Genomic DNA, 15,699 nt, shown 5'->3' with positions numbered 1-15,699 from the left:
TGAAATTTGACAAGTTCAGATTAACCAGGCAAAAAAGGTATGTGTGTTCATGTGTGTGTCGAAAGCAAAGGGAAGGTTGAAATGTTAGCAGCTTCATTTTTAAGTGCCCCTGTGTGCCTGGAGCCGTACATACACCATCTCTTTCCCTTCCCATTTAACAGATGGGGAAACTGAGGTTCAGATAATTTGCCCAAGGTCATTTGGCTAGTTGGGGGCAGAGCCTGAATTCAGACACACGCCGTCTGGTTCCAGAGGCTGAGCTGCTTCTACCGAAAATCTTTCTAAACTGGAGTCAGACTACCTAAACTAGAGTCCTGGTTTGCCACTTACCACCGTGTGACCTCGAGAAAGGGCTTCCTGTGCCTCGGTTTCTTCACCTATAAAGGGGACATTAATAGTACGAAACTCATAGGTGGTTGTGAGTCTTAGATGAGTTAATATACACAGGGCCCTATGATGGTGCCGGGCTCAGAGGAAGTGCTACAGAAGTATTAGCTATAAGATTTCCAATTTATTCTGGGACAAGGCTGTGAGGGCTTTAAATTTCCAGCCTCACCACCACCACCTCCTTCCTTTTGGATCTGAGAATTAAAGGGCTCATTTAAAAGGCAAATATGTGACCTGGGGAAATGAAAACATGAGCCAGATAACGTTATTTTACGGCCTCAGTATGTCCAAGCTCATGTGTGTGGAGAGGTGGGAGGAAAGAAAAGAAGAGTCTTAGAACACCCTTCGTTAGAGGAAGCACAGATGGGCCAACCTGTCCGCGCTGGCTGTCTTAGCTGCAGCATTCTGTGCGGCAACTCCCATAAACAATCAAAAGTGCCTCTGAACGTGCACGGTGATGGATGGTAATTAGTCTCTGGCTGGTGAACATGATGTAGCCTACACAAATAAAAATACAATGACGTACACCTGAAATTTATATAATGTTATAAACCAGTGTTACCTCAACAAAAAAAAAATGCCTCAGAGATTCTACTCTTCAGGCAAATAGGGGTCACATGAATTAAGCCATAGCATTGCAACAAAAAATATAACCAGTCATACAAGATTGATGGTCGTAAAGGACACTCGACTGGAAAAAGTCTCTAGGTTTCAAGAAAACACTAGGAACGTCCAGAGCTGTGTTTCCTGGTCTGCTTTGGGGAGCTGCAGGCCACGTGTCAACTCTGCAGTTGTGGCAACAAAGGGGGTTGACTGTAATAGGACACAGGAGATTTCAGATGCCAATTTTTTTTTTTAACACTTGCTTTTTATCTTTTGTATTTTTTATTTTATTTTTTTTGTGTGTGAGGAAGATCAGCCCTGAGCTAACATCCGTGCTAATCCACCTCTTTTTGCTGAGGAAGACCAGCTCTGAGCTAACATCTATTGCCAATCCTCCTCCTTTTTTTCCCCCAAAGCCCCAGTAGATAGTTGTACATCATAGTTGCACATCCTTCTAGTTGCCCTGTGTGGGACGCGGCCTCAGCATGGCCGGACAAGCGGTGCGTCAGTGCGCGCTCGGGATCTGAACCGGGGCCACCAGTAGCAGAGCACGCACACTTTACCCCTAAGCCACGGGGCCGGCCCTCAGATGCCATTTTAAGTACGACTTGCTGGTAGTGTATAATTAAATTGATTTAATTATAAAACGTTATTTTTCTTTCATGACTACAAAAGGCATAAGTAACAAATGTATTCACCTCTGCTAAGGGAAATAGGCTTTTTTAAGAGGCATGGCAAACCCATATTAACTCTCACACCAACACACCAGTGGGGTCATGGAGCTCTCCTGAGGGAGCTGAGGTCACTCACTGGTTCTGTCCTTACACTTAGTGGCTGTCAACTAGCAGGTCCAAAGTTTCCGGGAGAAAGGTCTTCTAAAAGTGAATCTGTTAGAATAGATGGGACAAAGCTATTTCTGTCTCTCTTGGGGTATAATGAACCCATGGTTTCAGGCCTTGAAGTAACTCTAGCCAGTTTCTGTATTGTTCACACCAGCATTACCATGAGCACAAACTAAAAGCAAACAATGGTTAAAATATCTAAGTTGGAAGTGCAAAGGTTTTTATGACAGGAATTGGGTGGGAAATGTCATGCTTTGCTCTTCAAAGGAATCCTTTCTGCCACAAATGACAAAATATTTTCTTATCTTAGCTATTGTAGAAGTTTCTCCCAAGTGTTTGCCACTGTACCGGATTTTTTTTTTTTTTTTTTTTTTTTGCTGAGGAAGATTCACCCTGAGCTAACATCTGTGCCAGTCTTCCTCTATTTTATATGTGGGTCACAGCCACAGCACGGCCGCCGACGAGTGCTGTAGGTCTGCGCCCAGGATCTGAACCTGGGCCACCAAAGCAGAGTGCGCCAAACTTAACCAGTAGGCCATGGGGCCGGCCCCTGCACCCAATTATTAGTTTTCTCCCTTAGACTGTAAGGCCCTTGGGATTAGAGGCTCCCTGTCTAGGTGATTCATCCTTGATCCTAACCCAGCACATGCCTGGCATTTTGTAGATGCTCATTAGATGTTTGCTGAATAAATCAGAGAATGTATGCATAAATGAAAGAATGGAGAAATGAGTTACTTTCAAATTCTTGATTTTGATGTCCTACTGGGTGAGCTGGATGGCCAATTGCATGACTGTTTTCACTATTCCAAGCCTTGGTGGATCTCTTATTAAGACTGCTGGCTTATCTGCTGAGAGAACTAAATTCAGAAGGAGACATCCAGACTGTAGACATCACCAAATCTTCACTAGGATTCATTGGATAAACTGCAACAGAGCATCAGTGGGTTTCTGCTGTGTAAAAGAACTTCAATAATTATTTTAATAACACAGCTGAAGTAGTTAAGGTTACTGTACATGTTTACAGCTTTCATGTTATAAGGTATGAGTGGAATCATTTTGTCAATTTACCTAAAAACATTTTATCATATTTAAATTAAGGGTTTTGAGGCTGGTACCTACTTTTGAAAGAATATCAATGATGTTTCTACTCCTGTAATCCCACTTTTTTATTGTGGTAAAATAGACATAACAAAATTTATCATTTTAACTATTTTTAAGTATACAGTTCAGTGGCATTAATATATTCATATTATTGTATAACCATAACCACCATCCATCTCCAAAATCTTTTTATCTTCCCAAACAGTTCTGTCCTCATTAAACACTAACTCTGCATTCCCCTCTCCCTCCAGCCCCCAGTAACCACCATTCTACTTTCTGTCTTTATGAATTTGACTGTTCTAGATACCTCATACAAGTGGAATCATAATGTATTTGTCTTTTGGTGACTGGCTTATTTCACTTGGTATAATGTCCCCAAGGTTCATCCATATTGTAACATGTCCGAATTTCCATCCTTTTTAGGGCTGAATAATATTCCATTGTGTGTATATACTATAAGGTTGCTTCTACCTTTTGGCTATTGAGAATAATGCTGCTGTGAACATGGGTGTACAAATATTTCGAGTCCCTTCTTTCAGTTCTTCTAGGTATAAACTCAGAAGTGTAATGGCTGGATCATGTGGTAATTCTGTGTTTAGGTTTTTGAGGAACCACCATATTTCCATAGTGGCTACACCATTTTACATTCCCACCAGCAGTCCACAAGGGTTCCATTTTCTCCACATCATCACCAACACTTGTTATTTTCTGGGTTTCTTCGTAGTAGCCATCCTAAGGGGTATGAAGTGGTATCTCATCATGGGTTTGATTTGCATTTCCCTGATGACGAATGATGTTGAGCATCTTTTCATGTGCTTATTGGCCATTTGTATATCTTCTGGGTAGAAATGTCTATTCAAGTTCTTTGCCCATTTTTAAATCAGGCTGTTTGTTTTTTGGTTGTTGAGTTCCAGGAATTCTTTATATATTCTGGATAGTAATCTCTTATAAGATATATGATTTACAAATATTTTCTCCCACCCAATGGGTTGTAAGCTCACTTTTTAATTGATTAGAAAATAACTTACATGTTTAGGGCCGGCCTCGTGGCTTAGCAGTTAAGTGCGCGCAGTCCACTACTGGCGGGCCGGGTGCAGATCCTGGGCGCGCACCAACGCACTGCTTCTCCGGCCATGCTGAGGCCGCGTCCCACATACAGCAACTAGAAGGATGTGCACCTATGACATACAACTATCTACTGGGGCTTTGGGGGAAAAATAAATAAAAATTAGAAAATGAATTAAAATCAAGATTTAAAAAAAAAAGAAAAGAAAAGAAAAGAACTTATGTGTTTAAAAGGCCCTCGGTTGGGACCTAACTTCTGTTTCTTATGTAGTTGATCACTGTTTTCCGTGATGCTGGCACCAGAATGGAAGGGCAGAGGGTATCAGCATTGTCCCCCACCCCCAGCACGACTGTTTGGCTTGTGTCAGAATTTCGAAGACAGAAACAATTCTTTGTTTATGCAACTCAAAGTAAAATTCCAAAGAAAGCCCCAAAGAGTGGTCTTTGTTGCTATTTGAATAGATTGAGAGGATGAATATGTGGTCCTTGTCTCCATCAGTTATGCTGGATTCAGATGGGAAAAGACCTCTGAGGGTCAGGGGACATTTTAGACAGTGCCATCCCACCTTGTCTTATGTGTTGCATGAACTTTACACCCTGCGTCATATTTTAAAGAGAATGAGCTGGCTGCCTTGGACAAGGAAGCCATAGCTGCAGATCAGAAACCATTAAACACTCTTCCAAATATTCAGTGTTTCCATGAAATGTGTGAAGTTTCCATGTACAAATTGTATCTGAAGGAGCTCATTCTCACCAATGAACAAGTACGGGAGGGGAAAAGGTCAAAAACAAGCTTCAGTGACCACTGACACGGTAACATTAATTTCCTTTGTCAACAAATGTTTGAAAAAGTTAAGACTCAGCAATTATTGAACAAGCTGAGTCCTTCAGACAAGAAGAAATAAGCAATAAACCATTGACCTCAACCATGGGCTGGAGGCAATGCAGATTGAATTAACTGATACACACCATTTTTGCTGATTTTTATGTTTCTTTTCATATCATTTTACTTTTTTCGATAAAGGCAATTTATAAAATTGATGTGACTGGCTTGGGGGGTGCAGGGCAGGAAGCGTTCCTTCCAAGGCAGTCGCACGGGGTGAGGAAGGAAAACCGGATGCCAGACTCCAGGCTCTGAGAAATCTCAGCAGAGGAGGGAAGGGAGCCCCTCAGGCAGGTCTGGGGCACAGCTTAGTGCAGCCAGCATCCACAGCTCCAGCTTCCTGAATGTCCCTGCTCGGAGTACATTCACCAAAAGGAGAAAACTTAGGACCAGCAGAGTTGAAAGGGTCACTGGGGAGAGGGGGGAGCAGGACATACTTTGCCTGAAGTCGTGGGGACAGGACTTGAGGGCAAGTGGGAGACAAGCTATTTATCTGGGGTGACACCAGGCTGTACCTCTGCAGTCCCTCCCCTCCCCTGCCCCAGGCTTGGGGCCCCTGGGCCCCCTTCCAGGGCTTTGGGACCATGAGTGTGGAGAAGGGACAGTAGCCAACCTGACAGTGCTTTCTCCATCCCTTGGCCCCAAAGTCCCCCCACTGACTCCCTACTCCCGCCCAAGCCCTGCCTTTCCCAGGCAAGCAGTCTGAAGTTCTATGGGGACTTCATCTCTCTTCCCTTGGGCAATGGAGCTGGTCAACGTGGTATGCACAGGCCCTACCTCTTGGATCAGGGACAGTCCCAGTGAAACAGGCGCAGAGGGAGGAGGCCCTGCTCTTCTCTCTCACAAAGGCCTCAGTGGAGACCCCAGCCTCAGGCCTTGCAGACACCATGTCTTAGTCTGCTCCGGCTGCTGTAACAAAGTACCACAGATGGGTGGCTTCAACAACAGACATTCTTTTCCTCACAGTTCTGGAGGCTGGAAGTCCAAGACCAAGCTGTCAGCAGGGTTGGTTTCTTCTGAGGCCTCTCTCCTTGGCTTGTAGATGGCCACTTCTCACTGTGTCCCATCAACCGAGGAAAAATCACTGCAATTTAAACAGCAGATATTTATTTGGGCGATTAGAATTGCAATTCAGGGAGCACAGATTCAGGTAGAAACCCAAATACTGTCCTGCTAGGGAGTCAAGGTCAGGGGCTTTTAAAGGCAAAGAAGGGAGGTTGTATTACAAAGAATTTTTGTTTGTTTTTTTGTGAGGAAGATCAGCCCTGAGCTAACATCTGATGCCAATCCTCCTCTTTTTGCTGAGGAAGATTGGCCCTGGGCTAGCATCCATGCCCATCTTCCTCCACTTTTATATGGGACACCGCCACAGCATGGCTTGACAAGCAGTGTGTTGGTGCACGCCCGGGATCCGAACCCGGGCTGCCACAGCGGAGCACGCGCACTTAACCACTACACCACCGGGCCGGCCCCCTACAAAGAATTTTAATTGGAGTCGGAGGCAGAGAGCTAGTCTTGGCTAAACAGTGATTGACTATTGATTCTATCGTCAGAAAGTCCACAGTCCTCAGTCTTGGTGATCAGGATGTACATTCTTCTGCTGCCTTCTCAAACAATTGCTTGTAGAACAGTTGCCGTCTTGGCCCAGTCCAAGGCTCAGGACAGCAAGGCAGTTTCTCTGGAAAGGCAACTCCAACTCCATTTTAAAATGGCTCCACTATAGTCTATTTTGACAGTTCTCATATCATCTTCCCTGTGTATGTGTCTGTGTCCTAAGCTCTTCTTATAAGGACATCAGTCATATTGGAGTAGGGGCCATCCTAGTGACCTTATTTTAACTTAATCACCTCTTTAAAGTCCCTATCCCCAAATATAGTCACATTCTGAGGTACTGGGGGCTAAGGCTTCAAAACAGGAATTTGGGGGGACACAATTCAGCCCGTAAGACACGGGTTCCAGCTCTTCCCCTAAGTCGTCTCTGTTCTGTGGTCCGAGCTCCACAGTCTCCTCGCCTGTCTCCAGGACCCCCTCTCTGTGACTGCGCTGCTGCTAAGCTGTCATCAACAGCAGCACCTCCTCTAGCTGGGATTTCCCTGTGGGGAGCACATGGCTGCCACTGTCACCTCACACGGACATTTGCAGTTGGGGGGTGCAATCCTGCACACATGCACATACATGCACACACACGCACACATGCACATGCATGCACGCACACGCACATGAGCATGCATGCACACATACGTGCACGCGTGCATACATGCACACACGCGCACGTGCACTTCGCAGCTGGTGAAAATCCTGGTTTAGGGGACATGGGTATGACTCTGGTTCCAGAACTTCTCATGTGTATATTCGTCCCCAAACTCCACTCCTCCAGCCCGGCCTTTTCCCCTCCAAAACTCCAGAGCTGTTGGTCACGCTTCCCACTAGACACCAGCTCTTGGCTCAGAAAGATCTGATAAGCCAAGATGCTCGGTGACTTATTAGTTTGTTGCACAAACACACTGGGCACTGGCTCTGTGCCAGGCACTGAGCTCAGGGATGATGATGTGGACAATAGTGTCCCAGGGATCCTGACCCAAGAGCTCACAGCTGGAGGCTGATGCAAGAGTTTGCTACCATTTCAAGCACCGATTGCATCCCTCGTATGTCTACTATAACCTTTATGTCGACCCAGATTGAGGCAAAAGTGCCCCTACTTCATCGAGGAAGAAAATGAGGTTCACAGAAGTTAAGCAGCACCGCATGGATGAGGAACCCGAGTCTGCCTGCCCCGGAGCCTGGGGAAAGGAAGAGCACGGCCAGAAGACTCTGCCTTGTCCCCTGGCTACAGCCACCAGTGTCCTGTTCTGTCTCCCTACAGTGGTGGGGAGCTCGGTGGATTCATCCCCTAGATCTGACGTAACACACGGATGCAGATCTCAGCTGCACAGGCTTACCACCTGTGCCCTCCTGCAAGCAGGCTACCAAGGGAGCCCCTGCATTAAGACCCCCGCCAGGCCTCCCCATCACAGGCCCCCTGACCTATGGTATTGAGGACCTAGTTTTGAAGTTGAGGGGTCCTCTGGCTCCAGAATCCCTAGAGTTGGGGTCAGAGCTGTTGGGGCCCAGGACAGGCCATCCCAAAATATCCCACAATAGCATGTTGATTATTTTGAATTAAAGTTACTTGAGAAGCAGAAAGGGCCTCTGCCCTGCTGTCGCCGCTCCCACTGAAAGCAGGAAGAAAATCACCCTGCGGAAGGTGCTCTCCCTGCACCTGATCACCAGAGCTGGGAAGGCGGGTCCCAGAAGCCTTGCTCATTTACCTCCTCCAACCTAAACTCTGCTTACATTCCTCGCTAGTTACATACTTCAAATCTAAGTTTCTTTGTCCTGTCATTCCTCACAAATTCACTGTTTCTTTGGGTAAAAGATCTACCTACTGCCTGCTTTGTTCACTCTCCGAGCATCATTTCATGATTCTCATGTGCACGTGTAATTAAATTGGGTTTTCCTCCTGTTAATCCGGTTTTGTGTCAATTTTATTATTAGTCCAGCTGTAAGAACACGAGACAGTAGAAAGTGGATTTTTCCCTGTCCCAACAGACCTTAAGCAGCTTCCAAAACAGAGCAGCTGCCCCTTAAACTCTGCACTTCCACCTCGCTGCAGGAGTGGGTCCCCGGGCAGGGGGCAGGCCTGAGCTGCTGTTTGTCTGGGAGGAGCCTGTTGCAACACTGTTTACCCACGTTTGTGGGGACCCACAGCCCCTGGGTGTGCAGCAGCTTCGGAGTCAGCCCTGAGCGCCGAGGTCGCTGTGCTGCCTGCTCAGGCCCCTTGGCTGCGCCTCTGCACCCTATTACCCAGTGCTCTGTTCCCAGAGGAAGAAGGAGTCAACCAAGACCACTGACCCACCGCTGGAGCCATGGTAGGGCCACGTGGCATGGTGGGTCAGCCCAGCCAGGCTGCGTCCACCCTGGGCTTGTGAGCCAAGCACGGGAGGGCAAAATTAGGTGAAATCTGGGGCCAAGGGGCAGCCACGGAGACCTGCCTGAATTGCACCTGTGGCTCTGAGGAGGCACTGGGGTGGTGGGGAAGGCCTGGGAGAGGAGGCCTGGGTGGGACTCCAGTGTCTTCACTTGGTTGCTCTGTGAGCTTGGGGAAGTTCACCTCTCTGAGCCTGTTTCTGCTCCTGAAAATGAGAGTACTATTACCCAGTTCGTGGCATTACTGCAAGGTCTAAGTAAGATACTATACACAGAGGACCCCAGCACAGGGCTGGGGCAAAGCGGCAGGCGGCCCACAAATGGGAGTCTTGCCCTTGGCTCCCACCGGGGCTAGATGCCAGGAAGGCTGCTATGGAGACTCCCAGGTGCACCCCTTCCCTGGAGGAGAAGCCTGGCGGGACAGCCGAAGGCCAGGTCCAAGTCCTTCATGCAGCCCTCCCCGATCGCCCTACTCAGCCGGGCTACACCTGCTGCCAGGTCCCCCAGGCAGGAGCCCCAAGTCCTGATCTTTCGGGCTCCACCCCTGCCCCCATTGAGCCCCTTCTGCCAAGCATGAGCAGAGTTTTCTGTGTGGTCTGCCCACCTGACTGTGAGGGATCAAGGGAGACAAGAGCAGGAAGACCACGTGTAGCTGCACAGCTTCAGGGCTTCCCCTGTGTTGAATCTTCCCGCCGGCGCTGAGAGGTGATTGGGGCAGAGAAAGAGCCCGGGCTGGGTGCCATGGCCCCAGCCTCCATTTCTACAACGGCAGGACAGCAGGATGGGGGTCAGGGCAGCCAGATGTCCCATATCTGTGGTCACTCGGCTTTTCTCCTGCCACAGGTCCACGGGTACAAAGGTGTCAAGTTCCAAAACTGGGCCAGGACATACGGCTGTTGCCCGGAGATGTACTACCAGCCCACGTCCGTGGAGGAGATCAAAGAGGTGAGTGTCCATCTCAGCACAGCGCCGGATGGCCCAGCCCCTGGACCTCCAGCTCATCCGGGCCCTAGAGACCAGGCCCTGCCCCAGAGAGGGGGCTGAGGGATGGAATTTGGGAGCTAAGACCCCACCCCCACCCCAGAATTGCTGGCCGGGCTAGAGCTCCGTGCAGTGGGCTCCTGGCCCTTCTTCCCCTGCTCCAGCTCCACAGGGCTGCCACGTCACCACCTACTGTGCCCACCAGTGCCTGCCGGACTTAACGTTTCCAGCTCAGGTCTCTTCTCTGAGCTACGGACTCACATATGACTTCTCTCACTGTGTGTCTCAAAGACGTTGCAAACTTACATGCCCAAATCTATGTTTTCGATCTTTTGTTTGTTCTTGCCTTCAACCTGTGTCTTCCCTCCTTGTGGATTCCCAGGCCACCTGATCTGAAGGGCGTGCTCAGTCTTCTCTATCTCAACTCCCTTTTGTGGCCTTCATTGCATATTCAAAACTCGCTATTGTTTTGTTGACTTGGACATTCTCATGCTTCGGCTCTGCCCTGCATAAGAGCATAAGACCATGCTCGTCTTGTTTTCTATCTTATCCTCAGCACCCAGCACTCTGCCCGGCACACAGGAAGCACTTAATAAATATTTGTTGAGTGAGTGAATGAGTAAGTGAAGGGATGAACAAGACCCAACCTCTACCCTTAAAAGCCTTGCCCCTAAGACAGGCACGCATACAACTAACTCCAGAGGGTGCAGATGCTGTCTCACCAGCACTAGTCGAGTACAGAAGAGGGAGAAATTCATCCTGAGTGTGTGTGCACGTGTGCAAGTGTGGGCACAAGCATGTGTGTGTACGGGTGTGAGTGTGTGAGGGTGCTCAGAGAGGACAGCAGTACAAACAACATAGTCACCATGAAGTGATCCTCTAACTCGGCACCATGTGCTTCGTATCCGTGGTCTCATCAATCCTTATGACCTCCTGCAAGGTGGTGATTGTTATCCCCATTTCACAGATGAGCAAACTGAGGCTCAGAGAGGCTTTGTAATTTTCCCATATAATGAGCGTCAGAGCCAGGATCCACACCAGGGATTGTCTGAGTTCAAAGCCCCCAGCTTCTCTGCAGGAAAAGCTACATGATGGAAAAGTGGTCATTGAGCTGGGCCCTGGAGGATGAACAAGAGTTCAACAGGGCGCTATGAGCCAGCAGAAGGAAGAGAAAGCCTGGGGCACCATCAGACAGGGCTGCGGGGAGGCTGGGCGGAGTGGAGGGCAGGAGAGGAAGGCTGGGACCTGAGGGGCTTTGAATGGATCAGTGAGCCTTGAACGCTGAGGCACGGGCTTGTCGTGAGCCAAGGGAAGAAGGTGGAGGTGTGCCAGGGTCTCTGTAGGCGGAGGCCGCTCCTAAGCTGTGCAGGCCCATGCGGTTGTGAGTGACCAACAGGATCAGGCTATGGCAGGAGGGCGAGGGTCAGGTGAAAGTAAAAATACGTTGTGTGGTCAAGGGGCCTCGAGGAAGATGGTATTAAACAGATTTTTTTGCTGCAGAACCTGTAGCCTTAAGCATGCCGCACGCGTGGCGGGGGAGAGGAGGGGTGGAGACGGGTGCTGCGAGCATTTCCCAATCTCACTGCTCGTGGAGTCCCTTGTGGTGTGGACCATATGACTAGTGTTCCGGGGACCAGACGTGCAGGCGTTTGAGCAAGGACATGGGGGTGAAGGGAATGGATTCATTTCGGTGACATCAGGCATTCATTTATTTATTCATTCAGTGATCCCTGGAGACAGCCTCCTCAGGCCAGGCCTGGGGCAGACATGGGGGGAATGAAGCCAAACAAAGCCACAGTCCCTGCCCCCAGGAGCCTTCCTTCCAGGCTGGGAGGCAGCTGAGGCCCGTGTGGGCCATGACGAGGAGGCTGGGCCTTATTCCGAGGCACCGGGGAGCCCTGGAGAAGAACGTGCCCGGGTGTGCCTGTAGGAGAGCTCCGGCTGCGGCAGGGCCAGCACGGGAGCCCCGCTTTAGGATGTTTCCTCGGTTCTCTATCCCGCTCACTTCCTGGCCCTTCCCTCTGGCTCTCTTTCCTGCAGTGGTCCACACAGCAGCCTCCAGCCAGGCAGGGGCTCTGCAGGCCTGGGGTGCATAGCCGGGGCGCCCACCCCCGGCGGGCCCTGCGTGCTCTCTGGCCGCCTCACGGAGAAGCGCCTGAGCTGGGGCTGACTCAGGCTTTGCCTTGGCAGGTGCTGGCCCTGGCCAGGCAGCAGAACAAGCGGGTGAAGGTGGTGGGCGGCGGCCACTCGCCCTCAGACATCGCCTGCACCGATGGCTTCATGATCCACATGGGCAAGATGAACCGGGTCCTCCAGGTACTGGGCGCCCTCGCCTCCCCACCTCTGCTGGCCCCAAACCCAGCAGCCTGGGCCTCCAGCAGGACCCTAGGCAGAAACTTCTTAGCCTTTCCCCTCAGGCCCGATCCCCTCCCTGCTCCTGAGTCCCAAAGTGACACCCCGATTCCTGGCCCACCCGTGATCACCCTCCCCAGTGCCCTCCCTGGGCTTGCTCAGGCCTCTTGTCTGGTCTGTGCGTCCCCTTGTGGCCACGGAGAGGATGTCCACCCCGCTCTCCTGGAGGCTTCTCTCCACTTGTCTAGAACAAGAACAACAAGTCAGGCCCCCAAAGATGGAGGCACAATGACAAACCCTTCCCTTAATCAGTCAGAGATGGGGAAACTGAAGATCAGACAGGGCAAGTGACTTGCCTAGGGTCACACAGCCGACCAGCAACAGAGCTGGGCACAGACTCGGGAGTCTGACACCAGCCCTCTGCTGGGATACTGTCCATGCAATTCAGCCGGCACTTGGTGAGCGCCCCCAGGTGCCTGCCAGGGAGTCAGGGTGCCAGACAGGTGTCCCACACGTGAGGTACTCCTATTCTCACCTGACAGAGCCAGCTCTCCTGAGCTGTAATTTTAGCCAGATAACCTCCCCTCCACCCAGCCCTGCTAGCAGAGGTTCTGGATTTCTCTCTATGATTTCCCTATTTGCTCCGGCTGACGGTCTCCGTCTCGTAGAAAATGTTCCAGTCAAGACATCAGTCACGGCAGTAATTAACTCTGATGCTAATGAGTGAAGATTGGGTTCCAGGCACTGATGCTGCTGCGCTCTGTGCTCGGGTTCCGTGGACAAGCCTGTGTGCTGATGTCACACAGATGTGGACTCTCCTCTCCTTTCCGCCACCCGTGTTTGTGTGACCTCGGGCAAGTGACTTAAAGTCCCTGAACTCCAGTCTCCTCACTGTGAAATGGAGAGAGACTGTTCCTCCCTCCCAGGGCTGCCGTGGGGTCTCAGGACACAGCACCCTCCCACCCGTGGCAGGCACCACATGGATGTCCTCCACCCACCCCCTCCCCGTTCTCGGTCACGTCCTCCCAGGAAGAGGGAGTAAGCGGAGGATTTGAACTCCTTCTAGCAGTTAAGCCCCTGCAGGAGAAGGCCCTGCTGGGTTGGTGACTTGGCACAACTCTACAAGGATCCGCACCTTCCTAGGCTGGGTGGGGTGGAGTGGGGGAAGCGCAGCTGTGGCAGCGAGGAGACCCATGTTCGAGGCCCAGCTCTGCCAGTGACCTTGCTCAAGTCCCTTCTCTTCTCCGCTGCTCATTGCCTTCCCCTGTGAGAAGAAGGCGTAGTACAGGGTATGCCCAGGGCTCTGGCTCTCCAGGGCTCCACCCACACCCCCTTCACTGCCTGCAGCGGGAGTGGCTCAAGCTGACCACAGGCTGGGACAGACACGCTCATACTCTCGGGGAGCCTGGCCACAGGGCGAGGGCTGGGCGACGGCCTAGCTCACCCCAGCTTGTGCTGGTCTCTCGCAGGTGGACACAGAGAAGAAGCAGGTGACTGTGGAGGCCGGCATCCTCCTGGCTGACCTGCACCCACAGCTGGACAAGCATGGCCTGGCCTTGTCCAAGTAAGATCCACCTCCCACCTTCCTGGGTAGGCCAGGGCTGCCCATCACCCACTGCCCTGGCCTCAGCCAGACACTCAAGGACCTGGCAGGAGCCAGAGAGGAGCACTTCCCAGGGTGCACCCCCTTTCTCCAGGCCCCTGTTCTTCCCCTATAGGGTACCTGTTTCCCCATCTCCCATGGTTTCAGGGGCTGTGTACGAGAATAGAAAGAAATGGGCCAGAGATGAACTGAGCTTTAAATAACAGGCTTGTACAGGAGTGGGAAAACCATGGATTAAGTCTTTCTTAAAACTTGCAAGAAACAACTGTAGAGACTTAAACAGAAGGATATGCAAAATAAGCACTCGGAGGAACAGAAGAGCAGGCTGATTGAGCCATAGGGCTTCCTGGTGGCTCAGCCATCCAAACATGGTGTCAGTGATTGCTCAGGTTTAATATCAGAAGACTTCCATTGAAATAAGAGTCAAACACAGCCAAAGGAATGAATTTCTAACTGTGGGATTTCAACCATTAGAACAGGTGACAGAGGGGTTTTGGACATTGGGGTAGCAATCTCTTCAGAGCTGGAAATTGTACCATAGAAGCTTGTGGTTGGACTTTAAGTGTGGGTGGTCCATTCACCCCAGCTTTCTTATCAGAGGCCCTGAGGTATCTCTATACCTTTTCACTCTGGAAACCATTCTGTTCCTGCCTCTCCAAGGGTCATGGCAACTTAAACATTTATGGAGTGTCTACCACATGCAGGCCTTGTTCAGGTCCTGGGGAGGCAGAGATGAATAAAACCCAGACCCCACTCTCAAGGAGCTCCCAACAAATGGGTGGACGCATAAAGTGACAAGCATAACGCAGGGCAACAGGGTCAATGTCAGAGAAATGGTCAGGTACTGTGGGGCTCTAAGGGGGGCCTAGGTTCAGCCTTGTCAGACGGGAATGTGTGAGGGGATGGGGATCAGGACAGGCTCCTTGTAGGAGGGGCTCCTGGGTTGAATCCTACCCGATGACTAGGTAGGAACCAGGAAAAAGAGAGGAGAGAAGGAATTCATGCAGAAGGAACACATGAGCAAAAGCCCAGGAGAGGGGAAGGGGGTGGGGCGTGCAGGGGCCTGTAAGCAGACAGTGGGGCAGAGACCGTGACCAACGACAACAGGAAGAGGCGTGTTCTGTTAATTACAGGCGTTAGCTTCTGGGCCCCGAAGCATCTCTGCCCTGTTCATGATGTGTCTCTGTCCTCCCTGGGGACCTCGTGCTCCTCAAGTGGCTGCTTGCGCGAGGCCCAGCTGGCACTCGAAGGGAATTAGGATGTCTCCTCATGTGTGTCCCAGGGGCACCTGGGTCTGCAGCTCCAAGGATGCTGTGGGGACTTCAGGAGTGGCGGGGCTGAGGGCTGGAGGGCTGGAGGGCTGGAGGGCAGACCAGAGCTGTGTCGGGCCGCCTTCTGCTGCGTGACGCTTTCTCTCATTTCATTGTCACACCGACCTGTGAGGAGGGACTATAACCCCCCATTTACGGAGGAAGAGACCAAGGTCTGAGGCAGAGGGCTCACCAAGGTCACCCAGCTGAGGGCACAGGAGTGCTCCACTGCGTGGTGTGCCACTCGAGGCAGGACACGGGCTCCCTTCCTCAGACGGGACGGCAGCATGGGGAAGACCCCAGCTCCAGGAGCCGACAGCCTGGGGGCCAACCCTGCTTCTACCTCATACTAGGTGTTCTTCAAGGTCTCTGACCCGTCTGGGCCTCAGAGTTCTCATGTGGGAAATGGGTCTATAGAACAGGGGTGCTCAGAGGACTGGAAGAGTTAGACGCCCCACATAGTAAGTGCTCAATGAACATGAGTTCTCGTCCATTTTCCCAGCTCTGTCAATGCCTCCCTCCAGACTCTGGAAGTGACCCTTCCCCTTCACTTGTTATCTCCACCCCCTCAGGGGCCAGAGTCTAATCCTTCCTTCGAGGCCCTTC

The 15,699-nt window shown here is 51.0% G+C and overlaps 1 protein-coding gene across 2 annotated transcripts in view; it reads left to right on the top strand.

The window, feature by feature from the left end:
• The first annotated feature begins 7,110 nt into the window (after positions 1-7,110).
• Positions 7,111-15,699, top strand: part of LOC131411521 (L-gulonolactone oxidase) — a 36,395-nt gene continuing 27,806 nt past the window's right edge. Inside the window, exons 1-4 of one of the 2 annotated variants that reach the window (XM_058550465.1) lie at positions 7,111-8,789; positions 9,691-9,792; positions 12,019-12,144; positions 13,650-13,744. In XM_058550465.1, coding sequence (XP_058406448.1) covers positions 8,787-8,789; positions 9,691-9,792; positions 12,019-12,144; positions 13,650-13,744 — 326 coding nt within the window. In that variant the 5' untranslated portion in view covers positions 7,111-8,786. The remainder of the gene's footprint in view (positions 8,790-9,690; positions 9,793-12,018; positions 12,145-13,649; positions 13,745-15,699) is intronic. The other variant, XM_058550466.1, reaches the window with a different exon arrangement.

The sequence above is a fragment of the Diceros bicornis genome, chromosome 11 (assembly GCF_020826845.1).
Source record: "Diceros bicornis minor isolate mBicDic1 chromosome 11, mDicBic1.mat.cur, whole genome shotgun sequence".
Classification (NCBI taxonomy): Eukaryota; Metazoa; Chordata; class Mammalia; order Perissodactyla; family Rhinocerotidae; genus Diceros; species Diceros bicornis.
This window is presented reverse-complemented; position numbering and strand designations above follow the sequence as displayed.